Source organism: Camelus bactrianus, chromosome 8 (genome assembly GCF_048773025.1).
Source record: "Camelus bactrianus isolate YW-2024 breed Bactrian camel chromosome 8, ASM4877302v1, whole genome shotgun sequence".
Taxonomy (NCBI): Eukaryota; Metazoa; Chordata; class Mammalia; order Artiodactyla; family Camelidae; genus Camelus; species Camelus bactrianus.
Window position 1 is genome coordinate 19,828,154 of NC_133546.1, and position 21,272 is coordinate 19,849,425.

At 37.8% G+C, this 21,272-nt stretch overlaps 1 protein-coding gene and 1 long non-coding RNA gene across 7 annotated transcripts in view; one reads left to right on the top strand and one right to left on the bottom strand.

Annotated features, from left to right (window-relative positions):
- The window catches only part of AIG1 (androgen induced 1), a 220,018-nt gene extending 214,571 nt beyond the window's left edge, over positions 1-5,447 (bottom strand). Inside the window, exons 1-2 of one of the 5 annotated variants that reach the window (XM_074368246.1) lie at positions 5,380-5,447; positions 5,036-5,198 (exon numbers count right to left, since the gene is read on the bottom strand). In XM_074368246.1, the coding sequence (XP_074224347.1) occupies positions 5,036-5,198; positions 5,380-5,432 (216 nt within the window). In that variant the 5' untranslated portion in view covers positions 5,433-5,447. Of the gene's footprint in view, positions 1-295; positions 4,757-5,035; positions 5,317-5,379 lie in introns of those variants that run through there. The other 4 variants (XM_045524733.2, XM_045524734.2, XR_006728587.2 and 1 more) reach the window with 4 other exon arrangements.
- A 2,075-nt stretch (positions 5,448-7,522) lies between these two features.
- On the top strand, positions 7,523-12,751 carry LOC123619822 (uncharacterized). Of its 2 annotated transcripts, XR_006728555.2 has the most exons (3): positions 7,523-9,544; positions 10,183-10,802; positions 11,961-12,751. It is a non-coding gene; the product is annotated as an uncharacterized LOC123619822 (long non-coding RNA). The 2 variants fall into 2 exon arrangements; XR_012508570.1 differs by having other exon boundaries at positions 7,523-10,802.
- The last annotated feature ends 8,521 nt before the right edge of the window (positions 12,752-21,272 follow it).

Here is a 21,272-nt window from a genome sequence, read left to right on the forward strand (position 1 = left end):
AAATCGTAATACAAGAAAAACTATAGGAGTATTTCAATAGATGTTCTGCTAGAAAACAATCAAAGGCATTATCTGCTGTGCTCCCGGATGTCCTTTATATGACTGGCTGAGTGATAAATAACCCTGAAAAGTCAGTCCCTGGAAAAAATTGTATTTTTCCTGATAAATTGTTATGCTTCCTTTACCCCAGCGGTAGGAATAATGCAATCAATGTGTATACTTCACCTAGTTTCCCTGAAGATGAGCTAAACTTGTTTCTCAATTGCAATAAATAACCTATCCTTGGTGCCAAATCCATATTTTCTCTTTCTTTTATTTTAAATTTACAATTTTTTTACAACATGTTATTTTACAATTCATTTTGAAATATGTTTAAATATATTTTAAATATAGGAGGCAGGGTTAATATATTAAGGCTGTGTCTTACAAGCCATTCCATGCTAGATTTCAAAACAAAAACAGCCTGGCCTAGAGTAGCACTGATCAAAGTAGAATGTGCAGAAGAATCACCTAATGATTTTCTTAACATGCAGATTCTGATTCAGAGGGTCTGGAATGGAGCTGGAGGTTCCCTATTTCTACCAGGCTCCCAGACAAGGTCACTGCTAGTATTTGCTAGTCCTTGCTAGTCCTCAGACCACACTTTGAGACAGGGTCTAACCAATGTTCTGCCCACGCATGAATGAGAAGTCAGCACAGGGGAAGCAGTAACTATAATGGAACCCGAAGGCATGAAAACCTTCAAAATGGTGAGGACCACAGACTAGAGCAAATTGGATCATCACACTTGTTTCAACCTTGAAAAGTCGAAATATCTTAAATCCAGTACCAATATTAATTTAACTTTTTATAACCACCATCCCATTCATGTTTTTCAAAGTGGTTGAATCTGATTCATGTGTGAGACATTCTACTATACAAATCTAAATGCAATTCTGGTTGATAGGTTTCAGAAACCCCTATTATTTTGAATGTTTTATGAGGAAATGGGAAAAGAAAAGAATCCTCATTGAAAACTTGAAAAGTTTTCATGTTTTTCACATGTGTACTAAACCTGTACTCCAGCACTATTTTGACGCCTCAACATCCAGTTCCCTTTTCCTTTTCATTTATTTATGCTGCTTTGATTCTGATTTTTCATTTCTATTCTTTTGGGGGGTAATTATTATGTAACTTGGAGGAATTATTTAATTAGTGAATAAGGGAAAGAATCTGCATCGTTTGAAGAAAACTCATCGCTGTGATACTGGTTAAGGAAATATATGGACATCAGTTAGTTTAAATTTTCTTTCTTTCCAGCTTATTTCCAAGTGAAAGCACCCCTCCGGCCATGGTATGTTGCATAACAAGAGTTTCTAGAATACTTCACGGTGAAGAAAAGGCCTCGTTTTTCCAGTGTTACTCAGTTTTTACAGATTCTCTTATCGCCCATTGTCAAATGCACAGCAACGTTTCGTAGATACAGTAGGCAAAAAAACCTGTATTTTGGTTAAAGTTAAAATTAACCAGTTATCTAATATACATAAAGAACTAGTTGGGTCACCACGTAAATAGAACAACATTCAAGATTTTTTTCTAGGTCAGAGGATTTAAAGCCAAGTGTACTAGTTTTCTATTGCTGCTGTAACAAATAACCATAAATTCAGTGGTTTAACCACGAAGTTATTATTTTATGGTCCTGGAGGTCAGAAGTCCAAAATGGGTCTCACTAGGCGAAAATCAAGGTATCAGCCGAGCTGTGTTCCTTCTGGAGGCTCTAAGGCGAGAATTTATTTCCTTGCCCTTTCCAGTTTGTAGGCGCCTCCCACATGCCTTGGCTCTTGGCCCATTCCTTCATCTTCAAAGCCAACAATGTTGCATCTCTCTGACTTTCTTCCACTGTCACATCTTCCTCCAACTGACTCTTCTCTTCTGCCTCCCTCCACTTTTAAGAAACTTTGTGGTAACACTGGGCCCACATAGATAATTGGGGCAAATCTCCCTATTTGAAGGTCAGCTGATTAGCAACTTTAATTCCCCTTTGCCATGTAACCTAACATATTCACAAGTTCCAGGGATTAAGATGAAGACATTTTGGGGGGATCTATTTGCCCATCATACAAAGACAATGTTCCATTTCTGCTTACTACCTTGAATTTTCCCAAAGCACTTTTAGTCCTATAGTCCTTCAATTCTAGGAAAAGGAGCTCTTCGGGAAATAACTGTAACAGGATGAGATTACTGACAGCAAGCACTTGCATTTCAGTTTTTAACCATGAGCTCTGGTCATAGTGGGATAGCTCTCAGACTCAAAGAAAGATACGGATATAGCTGGAATGGTCATTGCCACATAGCCATCTGCTCCTGCATACAGGTCGCCTGAGATTCTCCACTTACATTCTGGTACACTATTGTATCATGAAATCAGACTGTGGCTGCCAGGATAAATGCCCTGACTCTCTGTACCCCAAGTTGGCTAGAAAAGGGGCCTTATCACTGACGTTTTGAGAAGCTAAACCCTCTTCCAAAATTGCTCTGATGAGCTTAGAATCATTAAAATTGTCCAAGGCACTACATAACAAAGCATATTCAGTTTTTTTAAAACATAAAAAAATGAAAAATTAAATGGGTGTATTATAGTAGCCTAATCTTTTCATGCCATTACTAAAGATTGACAGGCTGGTTGTTTTAACAGCTGTACAATGCTTAAGCTCTAAATCTCTAATAAAAAGAGTAACACTTTGCATGATTGTTTTTTAAAATATATTCTAGACCTACTTTCTCACAGGAACCCTCAACTAAAGATTTATTGTATTTCAATCAGAAGCCACAGGGAGAAAAAAGTTTGAATGATGAGCTGAAGGCCCTATGCAAATTGAACCTAAATATGAAATAGAGTAAAAGTTTCAAATTCGAATTTATGGGTTGGATTCTGATACACAAAAGTATATTTGTAGTGATTATTACTTACAATAGGCAAGTCTGACCATCAGATGCTAAAATATAAACTGAATGGCAGTTTAAGCAGTCAGGTTGGCTCTCCTATAGTTTCTTGTCACACAAAGGTTATGAGAGGTCTATTGTTTCTTTTGAGCCTTGTTTTTTGTAACACACAGTAAGCAAGGCCAATGTGAGAAGTCATCATCTCTCTCATGTACCCTCCATTTCCACTATTCTCACCTGCTGATTCCCTCCCCTGCTTCCCCAAAACAATATCTAATGTAAACGTGCTTCTGAGAACTGTTCGTAGTCCCTATGGCTCCGGTGGGGTCTCCATCAGTATTTCAGTTCCACACCGGTCCCTGGCAACACTCAAATGGGCCGTCTCTAAGTGAGAGCAGAAGGAACAGGATAAGGTAGTCATACAAAAGGAATTTTGTTCACATACCCAGTAAAAGAATTCTGAAAATCTAGGCACATATTTTTAAATAACATCTAAATATCTTTAATATAAGTTTGAACAGTTGAGAAGAGGACATGATTTCTAACGCTCTGATACATATTTATCAGAAACTCAGCTGTAGGTTTCACTTAGTCTATGGAAAAGGCCTGCTACCTGACGTAACTGGTAGAGCCAATCTTTAGTGACAAGCCAATCAACACAATAAGACTTTCTGTCAAGACAAATCTGACTTCTTTTTTCAATCAAAGATGAAGATAGTTCTAGTGACAACCGTTGATCTGCTGAATGCTAAAAGGAACAGATAAATATAGCAAAGAGCCTTGTCACATGCTTGTCCCTTGGATGAATAGGGCAGAAGAAAGGAGAACTGACAGCATCACCCATGTTCAGAGGCAGATCAGTTTCAAGAAAGAGCTGGAAGTTGAGGAACTGAAAACTGAAACCCCTGAAACACTCTATGCTCTGCCCAGTTTGGAGAGCGCTCAGGAAAACCATGTAAATTCCTCTCTGAAAGTATCTAACATGATACAAATTTAAAATGGTATTTCTATGCAAAAACTTTATGACTGCATTTCCTTGAGGGATCCTAAGACTGGAAATATCTTAAATTGGGTATCAAGTTCTCTTCATCAAAATGGAGGGTCAACATTTAGGGATTATAATCTTGCTTTGTTTAGCCAACCTCGTCTTATCATCTTGGACGGACAGTTCTGGCGATCCAGGAGTTGATTCTACATTTTCTTTAGTCCTTGGAACTCCTCGCTTGTGTCTTAATTCTCTGACCATATTTGATCATCTTTTAGTGTGTATTTGAGCCAGTCTTGGTTAACTTTCACCCTGAAGTTCCTAGTCTCCACCCCATGTCCTTAATTGGTCTTATGCTCACGTTCTGATTCTCTGGCCCTTTTAGTGCCAGAAGTAGATAAACTTTAATAAAAAAAAAAAAAAAAAAAAAAACAGAAAAACAACTGCAACTGCCAAGGCCATCGTGTTGGGCCAACAGAGGAGCTGCTTCTGCAAACTATTGTGAAATGTCTCCATGGGAAGATATGGAAATTGTAAAGCCACACTGCAAAGGCATTTTGAAAATTTCTCTCTTCTGATGTTTCTGGGGGAGAAGGCTGGAAGTAAATTATTGACAATGGGCAAAAAAAAAAGGTGCAAAGAAAACTTTATTAGGCGCTTTCTCTTCTTTATGAGGAGCTTTCTCTTCTTTATCAGGAGGACTTTGGTCCTTCCAGAGGAAGCTCCAAGTAATTCGACAATACCCAGTTTCCTTCAGTTGCTGCAACTCGATCCCACGACGAGTGCTCTAGAAAGCACGGGGCGAATGGGTTTGAAGCCACTCTTGATCAAGGTCGTGTGATCCATTTGCTAAGTTGAGAATTTTCCCGAGTCACCTCTTAGAAGCAGGTGTGTGTTCCCCTCCAAACAGCCCACCACCTGGCTGCGCCCCACCTCCGCTCGTGCCCTGGCTGCTAGGTAACACTGGGTGCTTCCGAAGGTGCCGCTGCGGGGGCAGCCAGGCCTTGAGACGCAGTCACTGGGGAAGATGCTGCAGGGGCGCGCGCGCGCGCAGGTGCTCGTGCACCCACGAACACACACAGGGTCGGGGTGCGGGGTGGGGGACGGGGGTGGGGAGGATGGTCTTACCAGATCAATGAAAGTCAGGAATTTCCAGCTCCCTCCGTAGGTCTGATGCGAGGGCATTTCGATAGCTTTGTAGTTGCACAAGATAGAGCAGTAGGACAGCAGGATGGCCACCCGCAGCACCTGGCAGGGGACAAGCGCCATGTTCGCGAAAGGCCTGGGCGGGCTCGGCGGCCAGGAGGGCGGGCGGGAGGCGCCGGGCGTGGGCGGGCGCCCTGGGAACCCCGGCGCGGCGGCGGAGGGCAGGGTGGACGGGGCGGGGTGCGGCGGGGCGCGGCCCGCGGGACTGGCGCGACCGCGAGCGCCCGGGCGACCTCGCGGGCGGGCGGGGCGGCGTGTGCGGACACCGGCGGCGGCCGGGTGGGCGGCGTGGCGTCAGCTCTTTCGTCATCTCCGTCATTCTGCTGCTGCGTTCGCGGGGCCCCGGGAGACCCGGCTGAGGGCGCCCCACTCAGCGTCCTGGGAGTGGGCGGGCGGCCTCCGAGGGCGACCCCGGCTCGGGGAGCGCGCGCCGTGCTCCGGGGGCCGCCGCCCGTGGCATGTGCCGGGCGGAGAGGGAGCGCGGCCCGGGGCTGAGCGGGCGCGGAGGGCCGGGAACGTGCGCGGAAGGAGGGAACCCCAGTGTCTGCGAACCTTCCAGGCCCGGGACTTGCGGCCGAGGTCCCAGGGGTGGGTCCCGTTGGCCGAGTGACACTGGTGGAGGTGTGCATGCTGGGTGTAAACCCGCGCACGGGTAACCCCCGAGTGACCTGCTTTATTTGGAACCCATTTGGAATTTCAGTGTTAGATTACTGTTAATCACTATGAAATTCCCGTACAAATTCTATTCCAGTGGATAGACTGCCCTGCCCTTTCCACAGGAGGTATATGAATATCCTATCAGTGTATAATAAGATAGACTATGAACCTTGGACAAGAGGCTGTAAAGAAAGGAGTGTCAGGTAACAGTTTCTGCTACAAAACTGCATGCAGTTTAAGAGCCAATCATACTGAGTCTGGATGTAAAACCCGTGTGTGTAAATTAATACTAATCTTTTGAGATTAAAATGGTTTTGCCCTTTTACGTATTGATTTTTTCCTACACTACAACCAAGGCTTAATGGTAGGAAAATAAGCATAAGCTGGATTCCCTCCACTTCCAGTAAATGTTGTCACATTGAAGTTGCTTCAGTCTGTGGGCAGCTTTTTTTTTTTTTTTTTAATCATGATCACATTTCAGCTAACCAGATGCAGGGTCAGATTATGAAAGACAACATAGGTATTTCCTGTGGATGCATTTAAAACAGGTGTCCTCTGCAAATAGTCTCTGAGTCAGAGACCCTGGCGTGAGGGGGGCAGGGAAAGCAAAGAGTTAGAGAGAAAGTAGCATATCATGAATGCTTCCCTGAAGTTTTTCAACCAAGCTCTCATCCAAAATAAAGGAACCCAGTAGATTTTTTTCTAATTGGCTTTGTAATTATGCTAATAAAAATTAATGTCCCCAAAGTCAAGATAATTCCAAGAAGATTCTACTAGCATAAAACTATTCATTATTGACAATTTTTAGTTCTATCTTTATGTAGAAGTTGGGTGTTTTTTTTAATTGTGTGTCCATGCTGCATGTTCATGAGATTGCAAAATTAAAAAGTAGATCTATGGGAGATCTGTCTATCTTATTAGGTTGTTAATACAATTTTATGAGTTCATGTAATATCCTCAAAGTTTGATATACTTTCTACCTTATAATTTAGAAAATCATTAAAACTCCTTATCCCATCATTAAATGATGGACTATTTTTATTTATAATATGTAATATATCCCATCATTAAATAATATAATGTAACGTATTATTCTAAAATTTTCTTCTGTAGCCAGTTTCTTTTTAAATAACCATAGAACTCAAAAAAAGTGGTTTGGGGGAGAAGGCTGGAAATAAATTGTTGACAATGGGCAAAAAAAGGTGCAAAGAAAACTTTATTAGGCGCTTTCTCTTCTTTATGAGGAACTTTCTAATGGGTTTGCTTTTATTATTTTGTGGTTTACTAACCATAATAAGATAATGAGTTTCATGGGCATTTTTTTAATGAAACATTTGCATAAACTTTGATTCAAATATTTTAAGAATGTCAGTCCACAATTTTGGGAACACCTTGATAATTATTTATTAACATGTCCACATTGCTCATTTTGCCTTTTAGACCATATCTAGTACTCTTAGGCACGTTTCACATGTTTTTGTGAAAAAATACTAACCTACACACAGACTGCATTTTTACAGTGTAAATAATGCAATGCCATATTGCTCTTAAAAATTCACTCTGTAAAAGATTATCCTCTTTTATGAACTGTAATACATTATTCACTAATAAGCATTTACATGATGATTCTATATTTGAGTTAGAGAATACTGTTTTTTATTGTACACTGTAGAGAAGAAATATCTGCAGGTCACTATTTTAGCTTTTTCATTCTACTTCACAATGAGTAGAGATGAAGGAGAATAGCTTTATCCAATTGAGTTTCATGAAAACACGTTTCCTAATGGAAGATTTCAAGACCCTATTTTAGCTTCTAGTTACATTAATATTTCTTTGATCACTGTTAAAAGCTCTTACTCTTAGTCTATATATGAAGATACTTTTCCTTAAGTACTTCTAAAAACTGGTACAGATTCTTCGTTTTTTGGTTTTTTTTTTTGAGAGGGTAAGTGTCTGACATATTGGTGATGATAATCCCTGCTAAATTTGGAAATGACAAGGACCCTCTATCTCCCTTACATTGTATTCCAAGAAGCCAGTTTCATGTAGCCATGGGTATTTGCTCAGAAATTCAGGAAGAAGAATTATCTTTATGCATACCCTTAAAATAGTCAATGTTTATGCATTTCCTTTGGTTCTTTTTTAAACAATACATTGTTTTATTGTAATTATTTCACTTTTTTTGTTCTTTTTTTTTTGTGGGAGAAGGTAATTGGGTTTATTTGTTTTTTGGGTTTTTTTTTTTTTTGATGGAAGTACTGGGGATTGACCCTAGGGATTTGTGCATGCTAAGCATGTGCTCTACCACTGAGCTATATATACTGTTCCCACTTCCTTTGGTTCTGTTTACCTTAAGTAAGCATTTTCTAACAGTATTTACATATTTAAACAATTCATTTTTCTTCCTTCACATGTGTCTGCACCACAAGGATAAAAGATGGGTTGTCCCTTTGAAAGGTTTAGGCATAGGAAGTATCCCAGAAAAGATGCCTTTGTGTTGCTCGCTTCTCTTTGTTATAAAAGCAGCATATTTATGATATTAAAATAGGAAATTAAAAAAACATTTCCCGCACTCTCACCCCCCACAGAAAGCACTGTAAACATTTTAGCCTATACCTGCCAGTCTTTTCTGCAATATATGCTTAGCTGTGACATACTGTGTAACAATTTGCATCAAGCAGATTTTTTTTTGCTTTAAATTTAGTAAGACTCTTACCTTATTATTTAAAACTCTGTAAAAATCATACCTAATGGTTGCATAGCATGACATAACATGAACATATCATATTTTGCTGAAACTTTTCTCTATTTTTGGATATTTAATTTGTTTCCAGTTTTTTAATCACTGTAGATACATAGTAACATCTGCATATTAAGTTGAAAAAGTCACTTTTTAGGGATTACTTGTAGCTCAAAATCAGTTAAGAAATCACCCTCATAACCTAATATGTGTATCTGTTCACACAGGTTTATATAGAGGGAGGGTCCAAGGAAAGCTTTTTTGCCCTAGAGGGCAGTTGGGAAGATTAAGATTTAAGTGAAAGAAGTAGGTAAAAATCACTCTTCTTCCAAAAAATTGACGCTCATTACAGATTTTCAAAATTGCCTTAGAGGTGAAACATAGTGCGAATGTGTTTCATTAGTCAGATTTTTTTTTTTTTTTTTTTTTTGCTATTAATCTGGAAGAGTTGTTATTTGCAGGCCGGATAAGCAGCAGCTACCAGCAGTTGTACTGATTTTGCTGACTACAACAGTTTTTTCAAATTTCAAATTGGACCGTATTTGCAGTAGAGAACCCTACTAAGTTATGAGAGTTCTAAATACTAAAGAGTCTACAAAGAGTCACTGAAAAGCTTTAGGAAAAGTAGTGCCGAGTTCTGGTGTGAGTCACCGGCTAGATCTCATGTGGATCTGAAATATCCCCCTCACTACTTGAGGTCTGTCGGTAAATTTGCCAAAGCTACTCATCCTGCTAGGAGTGCTCCCTCGGTCCACACCCAGCGCATCAGGCAGGGCTCAGAGTAAGCCCACTTTGCCCGTCCCCCTCCAAGATACAGGCTGTAGTCTTCCTGCTCTGAACAATCCCCATGCATGGCTTCCAGGCAGCTCAGATTCTGCATTTACTCATTATTTCCTTCTCAAAAACTGCCCCCTCTGCAGTGTCCCCAATCTCTGCAAACATCACCAGTGTGCTATGTTAGAAGAGCCAGATGGCCTGGGGGTGCCAGTGTCTTAATGATGTTAAAATATCCCTGGAAGTGCGGCAAGTCGAAGGTAATCCACTTACTAGAATTGTTCTCGGGGAGGAAACTGTGTGTTTTTTGAAAAGAACTGCTTCAGTGGATGGGTGACTGGTGAGAGAGCCCTCCTAAAGCATTCTACAGTAACTAAATCATTGCTAAATTTCTTCTCCCTGGCGAGTAATTGCAGGGCTTTTGTTTTGCTGGGGAGACTACATACAGGAGTTTGGGACTGGATCTCCCTTGCTCTGAGGAGTAGAAAATAGGCAGATTGCCACTGTCTGGGGTCTTTTCCCCCACAGCCTTCAGCCTCTGGTCTAAACAAATGTTGAGCAATATTTTAAAGATATTTCAGAGGTCTTAAACGCTAATCCTTCAGAGACCAGGCATGTAATTAAGTAAAACTGGATGTAAGGTCATAGGGTTAGATTAGCTCTATGACAAACTATAGAAAATGCCCTACATAGATGTATTTTAATTCATTTTAATTCATATTTTTAAAAAATTGTGTCAGCCAAAACAACATCAGTCCTATATGCTAGCAGGCTGTCGGTTGGGACTTTGGGATTATCCTTTTGAAAGAGTTCCATGTTAACATCTTCTCCAGGGTGTCCAAAACACCCTGTCAGGCCTGCTTCAGAATCAAATCTCCTCCTCCTCCTCAATCCATAGGAGCTGAGATTACTTCCGCTATAATTGACAGCTGTATTCCTGGAAGCAGGATGAAAGAAAACATGAAGACAGGTCGAAAGGGCACCTGGACCCTGTCCTTTAAGGAAGATTTGCAGAAGCAGCTACCATGTCACCCTCCCACCTTCACCTCGCTGGCCAGCACTCTTGCATGTGACCAAAGTGAAAAAAAAAAAAAAAGCAGGCTCCATTCTGGGCCTGCCTGGCCCCAAATGAGGGCTCCATTGCTATGGAAGGGGAATATTATGGGTTGAATTGTGTCCTCCAAGGAAGTACGTTAGAGTTCTAATCCCCTGTGCCTCAGAAAGTGGCCTTATCTGGAAGTAGAGTCATTGCAGATGTGATTAGATAAGATGACATCATCCTGGCATAGGGTAGAACTGTAACCCAATATGGCGTCCTTAGAAGAGGACGGAGCCACACAGCGAGAATGCCATGTGAAGATGGACTGGAGACTAGAGTCATGACAAGCCAGGGAATTCTAAGGACTGCAGACTGCCACCAGAAGCTGGGAGAGGCCTGGAACAGAGTCTCCCTCACAGGTCTTAGAAGGAACCAGTCCTGCTGACGCCTTGATATCGAGCCTCCAGAACTATAAGACGGTACATTTCTGTTGCTTTAAGCCATCAGTTTGTGGAACTTCGTTAATGGCATCTCCAGGAAACACACAGGGAGAAAACAGACATATTGGGAGACCACTAGCATCAGTAGTCAAATCCCAGTAGCTCATTCTCTGCAACATTTCTCAATGCCGAGCCTTCATTTTTTATTTCTACTGCTGTCGCCCTACTGCATGAGCGCTGTCACGGATCTCCCTGCCGCCATCTTGCATCTCCCTGTCCCCCTGATCACTGCCACCAGAATCATCTTCCTGAAAGTATAGGTCAGCTTGTAACATTCCTCTCCTCAAAAATAGTCAGTGACTCCCCATGGCCTACAGAAAATCTCACTCCCTTGGCTTGCTGTTCAACATCTTCCATTTATCTGACCTAAACCCAGTGTTTTGACTTCCATTACTGCATCTTTTAAAATAATTGTGCATTCCATTATCATAGGAATACCCTTCCAAAGTCAACATTTACTTTCACTCTTCCATGCCCCTCAGTCACTAATGATTCATAAAGCACCTTCTCCATCTGTCAAAATTCTACTCATCTCTCAAAGCCTAGCTCTGGCAAAAAAAATTCTTTAATAATGCCTATATTTGCAAACACTTTGCCAGCTAGGTAGCACTGTCACATTATACTAAGTGGCAATCATAGCATCTTTTCCTGGTGGGGCAGCCTGTGAGTATCCCTGCATAACCACCGTCACCCTCCTAGCTCCTAGCAGGAGGGTGCCCTGGGATGCCCTTCCCATGGAAGTAGCCATTTCATAGGGAATAGTCAGCAAGCATTCTCTCTCTTTTGTAAGTTGGAAAGTGTATTCCCCAATAGTTTGAAATTATGTGAAGCAGCTAATTAAACAATCCCCTTGGGTCCCAGGCTCTTTATCCAGAAAAGGTAAGCCTTTGGGGGAACTGGTATCACAGAAAATGTGGAATGCAGGGATGGTGGGATGGGTTGCTACTTCTTACCATATTAAGGAACTTTTCTCCAGAATCAAGGGCAGCTAAAATGTCTGCAGGCCATTTATTGGCCCTCTGTGTTAGTTATCTTCAGAGCTAGTTAAAAGTCCATTTTAGAAACTAGTATAATAAACTTCTAGCACTAAAGAGGAGTTCAACAAAAGTAAACCAAACACCATCATTTTGTTTTCAGGAAACATGATTTACCACAAGAGATGGCAGCATTAAGCAGCTTTGCCAAATGCCAGAAGCCAGTTTAAATGAATGTGAAGTTGACCAACTGAGAGAGGAGAGAACCCTGGATTCCCTCATTCTGAGGGAAGACTCTGGTAGCCAAGTGGACAAGTTGGAGCCCAGGTTGGTTCTGACACCTCATCCCCGACCCCAGAAGCCGAGCATCCACTTTGGCATTCCTCTCAAAAATTCATGTGTCAGAAAAAGCAGATGAATTGCTCATATCGCTGGCACCTGGACTCTGAACACGGAAGAAGGTAACAGAGGATGTTTGGAAGGTCACCTGGGAACACAGTGATATGGCTGGGCTAAGCCATGATTCTGTGTAAAGTCGGAATCTGCTGAAAGGACCTCTGAGAAATATTTCACTAGTACAAGCCCCCTCGTCCCTGTTCTTCCTGTTTCACTAGGTATATGATGACTGGAGCTGCAGGAGCCGTCTTGTAGCATGAAGAAGAGAATCAGAGAATCTCAGAGCCATCTACTCTGATGTCCGTAACCTGCTGAACCAATGCCGGCAGTGGCCTCCTTCAAGACTTCTTGTGATGTGAGAAAAATATCCCCCGTTTGTTTAAAGCAATGTAGTAGGGACTTCTGTCACGTGCTGCTAAATGATGATACAAGGAGCTACTTGGGTTGATTCCTGACATGCTTCAAAAAGTGCTGAGTCATAGAATAGAGGATAGTATTAAGGAGATCAGGGTTCAAATGTATGTATTTTTTATTTAATAAACACTCATGTAACACTTATTGTGGACGAGGCTCTGATCTAAGCACTTTGCAAATATTAACTTTTCTTAGCCTCACTGAGGATGGTTACTATTGTTATCTGTATTTTACATAAAAGGAAATGGAGACACAGAGAAAATTAGGTAAACTGCCCAAAGTCACACAGCCAGCAAATGGCAGAACTGGGATATGAAACCATGTGTTTTGGGTTCTTAATCATAACACCATGCTCCCCGATGCTGCCAGTCAGTGCGAATCACACCCCAGGTTTGATTCTCCTTCTGCTACTGATCAGCCATGTGATTTTGGTTGTGTTTTCTCATCTGTTACAGTTCCCACCTCCCCTCACAGGCAGCTGCCTCCTCCACCCACACTAATATCTGAAACATATCATATGAAACAGAAACAACATCTGTATCTCAGCATCTTTGTGGACATCATTATCTGATGCATAAAGATGAGAAAATTTTACATATGAATTCCCTGAGCCACAAATCATTTTATAATAATTGTCATAAAACTTCCATTATTGACAGTCTTTTTGTTATCATTTGATGATGTCATTTAGTTTCATAGTAACTGAGGCATCTGAAGTTAACTTTCAAAAATTTGAGCTATCTTCTTTTAATGAATGCTTTATCAGTACTTACTTATGTTCCATTTCTTCATCATCCCTTTCACATAAACTACATTTCATCTCCAGATTATGAAACAATAATTATATTGTTTCATTGATTTTTCAAAATTACATAATGATATTCCTTTACATCTTGCTTAAACTGATGAATTATTTTCTTTCAACATACTCTTTTCTTCTACTTTAATATATATTGGAAAACTTATACTATGGAAAATATACTGTGGAAAACAGTATGGAGATTGCTCAAAAAATTAAAAATAGAACTATCATATGATCCAGCAATTCCACTCCCAGGTATTTATACAAAGAAAACAGGGACACTAATTACAAAAGATGTATGCACCCCTCTGCTCATTGCTCATTATTTACAATGGCCAAGATGTGGAAGCAACCGAAGTATCCATCAACAGATGAATGGATAAAGAAGATGTTAAATATATATATATATATATATGTATGTATATGTATATATACACACAATGGAATACTACTCAGCCATAACAAAGAATGAAATCTTGCCATTTGTGACAACATGGATGGACCTACAGGATATTATGCTAAGTGAAATAACTCAAAGAAAAATAAATACTGTATGATTTCACTTATAGGTAGTATATAAAAACAAATGAACAAGGATAACAAAACAAAAACAGAGTTATAGATACAGCGAAGAAACAGGTGGTTACCAGAGAGGAAAGAGGTGGGGGAAGGAAAGAAATAGTCGAGGGAGATTAAGAGGGACAAACTTTCAGTTGCGAAATAAATGAGTCATGGATATGAAATGTACAGTGTGAAGAATATAGTCAGTAACTATAATATTTTGTATGGTGAGATTTCATAACTAGACTTATCATGGTGATCAGTTTGAAATATATAGAAATATTGAATCACTATGTTGTGTAACAGGGACTAACATAGTGTAGTGGGTCAATTATACTTCAAAAGCAAACAAACAAACTCAGAAAAAGAGATTAGATCTGTAGTTACCAGGAAAAATGTTGTGCATCTACACTGCTTATGGATGATCTGTACTTTCTCCTTGGTAGCTTGCTGAATTTTTTAAAGTAATTGATGTTATGCATAATATTATGTATCTAGATGTAGATTATATATTTAACATGCTTGTGCATTTTCAATATTTATTCAGTTCTGGAAAATTTTCAGGTACTCTTTATATAAACTATTGAATATTCCCTCTCCTCATTCTCTTTATTCTCTTCTTTAGAAGCCCCTGTAGGAAAACTCTTCCATCAGTTTTCCATGTCCCCTAAATTCTCCTTCATGTTTCCTATCTCTTTATCACTCTGTGATGAATTCAGGATTATCTCCTCAAATCTGTCTTCTAACTCACTGGTTTACTCTTATGTCGCATCTAATCTACTATTAACTCCTATATTGAAGGCTTTTATTTCAACAACCTTATATTTTTTCACTTTTACGATTTCAATTAGGTTCTTTCTTATATTCATTTGTTCTTGATTCACAGTCATTGCTTCCCTTTTGTGGACTAAATACTTTATTTCTTTGAATGGTTTAAACATATTAATAGTCAAGTCCCTTTCCAATGAGTCTAATATTTTTACTTCCTCAGAAATTAACTTTTCCATTTATTGAGTCTGTAGGCTGTCTTTCATGATAATTAGGTATTTTATATCTTTAAAGAGTTCATCACATGCTCTGGGGCCTTATTATTGAGCAATTTTGTGTTGATTTTGCCCTGACTCTATGGGATTCAATAGTTCAAAAGGAATTTTTACTTGGTTTTATGACGCTGGGTGTCTGAACCTATGTGAATGTATTTTGTCCCTGGTCAAAGACAGGTAGCTTGATTTAGCTCTCAAACTCCAGCTGAAGGGTGAATTTCAAGTCCCTATTCATGGACGTGTCAGTGATTTCCTGCTCTCTGCTTAGTGCAAGGAGTCTAATGCCAGGAGTCTTGATTCTGATCCATCACAAGCTTAAAATTCTCAGTTCCTGAAGCAAATATTTTGGTTCTCATTGAGAAGACCCCAGGGGATGTTGTGGATCCCTAGAAAATGTAATTCCTATAGAAGACAAGCTCACATACAATAAGTGTAACGTAGTACTAATCACTAGCAACAGCATGAAAAATGAATAGAACAGAGGTTGAAAAGATATACAATAAATCAATAACTAAGGTTGCACTAAAGATAGACGAGGAAACTGCCTTACCTACATTATACGAATCTTCCACCGAAAAAAGTATTCATATGCTACTTGTGTAATTTAAAAGTTTATGTATTTGAAAATTAATGTAAAGAAGAAATATGTTTCCTTCAGTGCAATAAATGTAGACATTAACATCAAAAAGAGTCAATTTTTAATATCAACTGGAAATAAAAATACAGACTTCTAGATAATCCCTGTAACAAAGAGGGAAAAAACCTAACAGCATAATTGTGTGAGATGTAGACAAATTATAACTTAAAATCAAATGTATTAGAAATAATTGAAATCTATCACTTAGGAAATTCAAAAAGAGCTAAATAAATCAGGAGAAACAGAAAAATATCTAAAAGCAATTATTTAACAAAGAGAAAGCCAAACATTAGTTTTTTGGTAAAAACAGTGAACTATTATTTGAAAAACTATAAAAACAAAACAAAACAAAATGAACAACCAAACTCTGGTAAATTTAGCCAAAAGAAAACACAAATATAATATTAGAAAAGAGAAAAGAAGTATAAAAAAGAAGAAATTATAATTTTAAAATAAAGTTTATGTACATTCTTGCAAATAAAAATTGAAAATAGATCTTTTTCTAGGGAAAGAAAAGTTTAATTTTACTAAATGAAGTCTAGGAATCCTAAAAAAGATTCATATCCATAGAAAATCTGGAAATTTTATCAAAACTCTGACAAAATTGCTCTGGGCCCTGTTGGTTTTCTCAGAAATGTTTAATCAAATATTTAATAAACAGTTAAGTTCTATATTATTTAACTATTGTAAAGCTCTAAAAAGCATAACTTTGATATAGAAAACCTTATAAATATAATCACATAATCATGGCCTAATATCTCTGATAAACACAAATAAAAATGATCTATTATGAAATACCAAATCCAGCAGTATATTAAAAGAGTAATATATTTTATCTGATTAAATCTATTCAGGAACACAAAAATTATTCAACGTTGAAAATACGAACATTTAATTTTTAGTAGATGCTAAAAGGGCATTTTCTAAATCTCAACATTCCTTCTGATTAAAATACTTAGCTGTGAGAGTAGCAAACTTTCTTAATGTGATAAGGAATATTTTTCAGAAATCCAGAACAAATATAATACTTAGTAATTAAATATCAAAAGTAATTATATTGAAGTCATAAAGAAATCTTTTGGCTTATACCACTGTCAGTCAATAATATTCTGAAACTTCTAACCAATGAAAGAATATAAGAAAAAGAAATCAAGTATACATATTGGAAGAAAATGTACTATCACTTAACAAAAATTATATAACCTCCTAGAGCAAAACCGAAAAAGTTATATGATATATTAACAGCAACAAAGTAAGTTTAGGGAAAAAGGCAATTCAAGAGTAATATATCAAAAATCAATGACAAGTTAGAAAATGAAATGGGAGCGAAGACTCATTAACAACATTGATAAACATATTTAGAAATAGAGCCAACAAGAAAGACACAGGCCTTTAATGAAGTACAAAAAGAAGACTGAAATAAAGAAGAAACATAACCATTTTGGGGATCAGTATAAAGTGATAAATTATAATAAGGTTATTGCAGATACTATTGAAAACTAAATGTAGCATTTTCAGAACCTTGAAAAATTAATGTTCAATTTCATTTGAAAATGAATAAATAAGTTAGAACAGGCAAGGAAAATATAAAAGAGATTAATGAAGTCTAGACCTGTAATTTATTAGAACATATCACAAAAATAACAAATGTCCCAGGAGAAAATAATTTTTATGTGGGGAGCACCTGCTAAATAACAACATGATAAAAACCATAGAGAAAAAGATGAATAGAAATGACTATATAAACAAAGACAAAAGACAAATGACAAAGGAGGGAAATTCAACAGTCACAAATCTGTGAGATAAAGGAAAACATCCCCATGGGAAATACACAAATTATGAACATAAAATTCATAAAAGAATTTAGGCGATCATTAAACATTTTTAAAAAGACACTCAAACTCACTTCTGAGAGTGAATTTCATGTAGCCTAGCAAAAAATGAAAGGATTAAAAACTTACAACATTAGGTATGACTGTAGGAAAACAGGGTTTTTCATACTTTCTTGGTAGAGGTATAAATTGGAATGATAGATCGTTCTAGTAACTCTCTTCTAAGAATTTACCATGCAGAAATATTGCCCAAGTAATCACAGATGTGTGTATAATGCTGCTACCTTCAGCAAAAACATAAACGTAACCCAACTGTTGATGATCAAGGGACTGGTTAAATGAACTATGATACCCACATATGAAAGAGTGGAATACTATGCAGCTATTAAAATGGGATGATTCTGTGTGTATTGATGTAGAAAGATGCCCAATGTTTATTAAATTAAAAAGCAAGTGCAAGTTGAATACACACATGCATACAATATGATATATTTTTGATAGTATGTTTACATACTTTTGCATAAACACAGTTAAAAGCTGGAAGGATGTATACCATATGGTTTTCTCTGAGGAATGGGATAGAGATTTTCACTATTTTCTTCCTTTTAAATGATTTTTTCAATGATGCTTATATTATTTGTAATTAGAAAATATAAAACAGACATAAAAAGTAAGAAATATATGGTACAAAAGGAAACTCAGAACTAAATTTGCACATAGCTCTGGTTTTAAATGTCTAAAGGAAAGAAATTTTAAAATAAAATTACTTAGGCTAGTCCTAAATCTCTGGAGTCAGACAGGTTTCACAGAGATTTTTACCTTGCTTTCTCCACTGATTTCTCTGGGATTATATGCAGCGGTGATGGATGGAGGGTCTAGAAGGATTTGCCTGGGTTCAGGATGCCAGTGTGTGGCGCCAGAGAGTCAACAACCCGCAACTGCAATGCAACTGCCAGAGCAGCGTTGGGTCCCCCAGTCAAAAAAAATCAGAAGCCCGTGTGTGTCAAACCAGTAATGTGATCTATCGAGCCATTTTTTAAACATCTCTAAATAGTCTTCCATTGTTCCATGCACCGTCACTAAAAGCCAAGGAAGATGATAAGCAGTTGCTATCAGGTAAAACCACCTGAGGCAACTGCTAGTTTGGGCAGAGAGATGCTCTAAGGACATGAAAACATATCTTTAATGTAGCAGGACATTGACTTGTAGGGAATAAAAAGAATATTAGAAATTAACTTGGGTGCTCTTCTGGGACACAGACCACTTGTGATGGAAGCAGAAGTTCCCTCAGAGAAAATTACAGCAAATAGGCCACAGCTACACAATAAAGAACAGCCCCAAATATACAAATGAACATGCCTCTTTGAACAAGTAACTGTATATCTTTACAGCATCACCTTCAAGGCTAACAAATTTCATCTCCTTTACAGCTTTATAAGTCTTCAGCAAGACAATTTGAAAAACACTGCAGTTTATTAAAATTTTACCCCATACATATTTGTAAAAAGGGATTGGATGGGAGGGAAATCCATATGGTAGTAAATTAAATTTAAGAATTATTAATTAGCTGACACTTTCATCTAAGTAGGAGAATCATGAATCTTTCTCAGCATTTCCTTTTAAAGAGGTAATAAAGTTAGGCTGTAAAAGGATTCACAACATCCAGCTGGAACAATAGTTGATAAAGTCCAGGCAAACAGTTATTGGCACACACTTGCCTTTCTCCTTATAGGAAGGGAAATTTCAAGAGTAACTCTGCTAACAGAGTAATTTTTATGGAATGAAGGCAACATTGTGCAGTAAAATGTATATTTGACTAGAAGGTAAGACTACTGGGTTTAGGCCCAGTTCTGCTACTTACTAATACGTGAAATTACATAGCTCATCTTGGACAACCTTTCCAAACACTAAACCTCAATTTCTTTATCAAAAGATGGGCTTGAACTAGATGTTTATAGTTCTCAAATATAATTGCAGATTTTAACAAAATGCTTCAGGGTATATATATCCAGGTTACTAATTCACAGGGAATTGATAATAATGTTAGAATGTGGAGGAATTCAAAGAAGAGTCATCTAAGTAAGGACTTCAAACCTATTAAAATGAAAAATAAAGAAAATGGGAATGAGCAAAAGAAGGAACAGTAGGAAAGAGAGGGGGAGAGAAAAAGGAAAGGGAGAAGTGAAGGAAAGAAAGAGAAAGAAAGAGCGGGAGTAGGTTAAATTTAGAATGATTTCAAGTTTTAATCTACAAACTCATCTTTATTGACAAAGTTGATTCTGTTTTTCAATGATACTGTTCTTAAAATGTGCTTTTAACTGAAAAAACTCAGCAAAAAAAGCAGAAATTGTTCTTAAATGAGAAAAAAATTTAGGAGGATTTGGGGGCTATTTCCTGACTTTATCTAAATATATATTCAATTCTACACTATGTTTTGTGGTTTTTACTGACCAAAATTATAATAGTGGTTGTCTTTAACAGTGATCTTTCCTTGTTTAAGGCTACAGAAGTCACGACTGGTAAATTTGATCAAGGTAAACTATTTGCTTCAGTTCTTTTTATTGGACATGAAATTGATATAGTAAAAATCTGAAGATCAAATAAATATATCTGGAAATAACAAAACCATTGGTTATGTAAATTAAAAATTCTTCTCATTTTGGGATCCTTTTTCTAACAAGTATGTTTATTTAATTTGAAAAATCTGAACAAGTATTTTTTTACCCAACTCCCAAAATCAGATTTAGCAGCTAACATAAACCCTAGTTCCTTTAACAATTGCGTAGAATAGGCTGTGTCAATAAACACAATCTAGGTGTTTTTCCTTATATTCCACTCATTTTAATTTATAATTAATGTCTATTATTATTTAATAAAGTTATTCTCTGTTTGTAATTATTGACACCTTTGTATTTAAGTGCTCCTTCAGTCTAGACAGGATACACTTATCTGTATTATAAATAATAGATAAATGATTAGTGTGCTATTTGCTGTTAATGTGATTGATGGAGTCCCCATTACACTATTTCTCAGTTCTTATTTTAGCTCTGATGCCAGTGGGCTCTGTCATTGTACAATGCCTACAACGCCTGCATAAAAATGAATGAGGCTCCTCATGTTTCTCAAATCTGTTCTTTTTGTTTTGTCGTTTCATAAAAATGGTGTTAAAAATGAAATGGTACAAAATGGAGCTTCAAATCAGGGTGTATTTTGCTCAATTACCACATTGCTATATAAATTTTTTTTTCAGAGGCAGAATCTTGGGACTATTTGTAGGAGGTGTGAAGGAAGAGAGTCTAGAATAGGAGTGCCTTTTCAGGGCTGGGTTTACCGAGGTGATGCAGAACGACAACGTGGAGCTGCTGCTTCCTCTGTGCAAGTTCACAGAGCTTGTGAAGGGTGACCGGAAGGCTGAGGCTGGGGACTTCAGGTGAACCTCAGGAAGGCTGAAAAGGCCTCTGCCCATCAAGCAAATGTCCATGCATCACCCTTACGCATCCTAAAAGTAAAAGAAACCTAGTGCATGTTTGGAAACATCCTTGCTTTATTTCTGTCAAAAACAGGAAACAAAGAATAGGCTTAAATTACATGCAATATAATGTGTATGTGTAGTCAAACTGTAATAATTCTACGTAATAAGACTGAAAAAGGAAAAAAAGAATAGGCTTATATTAAATGCATATATTACATATATATATATATAATGTTTATAATGAGAATTAGATTAAAATTGGAGAAAACATATTCATAATTACAAGATATAAAGTTCTAACATACCTAGTGTCCAGGT